This window comes from Eurypyga helias, unplaced genomic scaffold, assembly GCF_000690775.1.
Source record: "Eurypyga helias isolate BGI_N326 unplaced genomic scaffold, ASM69077v1 scaffold26803, whole genome shotgun sequence".
Lineage (NCBI taxonomy): Eukaryota > Metazoa > Chordata > Aves > Eurypygiformes > Eurypygidae > Eurypyga > Eurypyga helias.
In genome coordinates, this window is record NW_010242232.1 from 671 (window position 1) to 1,474 (window position 804).

Below are 804 nucleotides of genomic sequence, written 5' to 3' on the forward strand. Positions count from 1 at the left end.
GTAGAAGGTCTCAACCCACCGTCTTCTCGCCCCAGACACGCGTTCCCCCCCATGAATGGGGGTGGTTTCCGAGGAATTCCGAGGTCTGTGGTGTAGCTCCGAAAGGCACCTTCAGCCCCGCCCCCGCGGCCACCAGGGTGGGCTCCAGGGGGTGTTTGGATCTGCCAACGTCCATGTTGTGGGTCCATCAACACCTCCAACTCCACGCCCTTCGTCATCCCACCCCTCATCCTTTCCAACCAACCGACTGTCACGGTCGCTGTCTCCATCCGTCCATCTCAACCGTCTGGTGGGTCCATCAACGTCTCCATTTCCACGCCCTTCAACCCGCTCCCCACCCCCCAACCTTTCCAATGAACCGACCACTGTCCTTGGTGTCTCCATCCGTCCATCTCAACCGTCTGGTGGGTCCATCAACGTCTCCATTTCCACGCCCTTCAACCCGCTCCCCACCCCCCAACCTTTCCAATGAACCGACCACTGTCCTTGGTGTCTCCATCCAGCCATCTCAACTACCAACATCCATCTCAACCATCCAACCACCATCCTTGGTGCGTCCTTCCAACATCTCAACCCTCTTGTAGGTCCATAAACATCTCCACATCCTTCAACCCTCTTCCACCCCCCATCCCTTCTTCTCAACCCCCCACCCACCATCCTTGATGCCTCCAACCATCTCCGCCATCGCCTTGTGGGTCCATCAACGCCTCCATCGCCACATCCTTCACCTCCCCACACCCCATCCCTTCTTCTCCACCGTCCTTGGTCTCCATCCGTCCGTCTCAACCTCGTGTGTCCACCAAC

General features: G+C 58.5%; 1 protein-coding gene across 1 annotated transcript in view; it reads right to left on the reverse strand.

Annotated features, from left to right (window-relative positions):
* The window catches only part of LOC104507674 (Ig mu heavy chain disease protein-like), a gene marked incomplete at its 3' end in the record, with an annotated part of 658 nt that extends 440 nt beyond the window's left edge, over positions 1–218 (reverse strand). Inside the window, exon 1 of the mRNA XM_010149030.1 lies at positions 20–218. Within this exon, the coding sequence (XP_010147332.1) occupies positions 20–218 (199 nt within the window). The remainder of the gene's footprint in view (positions 1–19) is intronic.
* Between the last annotated feature and the right edge of the window lie 586 nt (positions 219–804).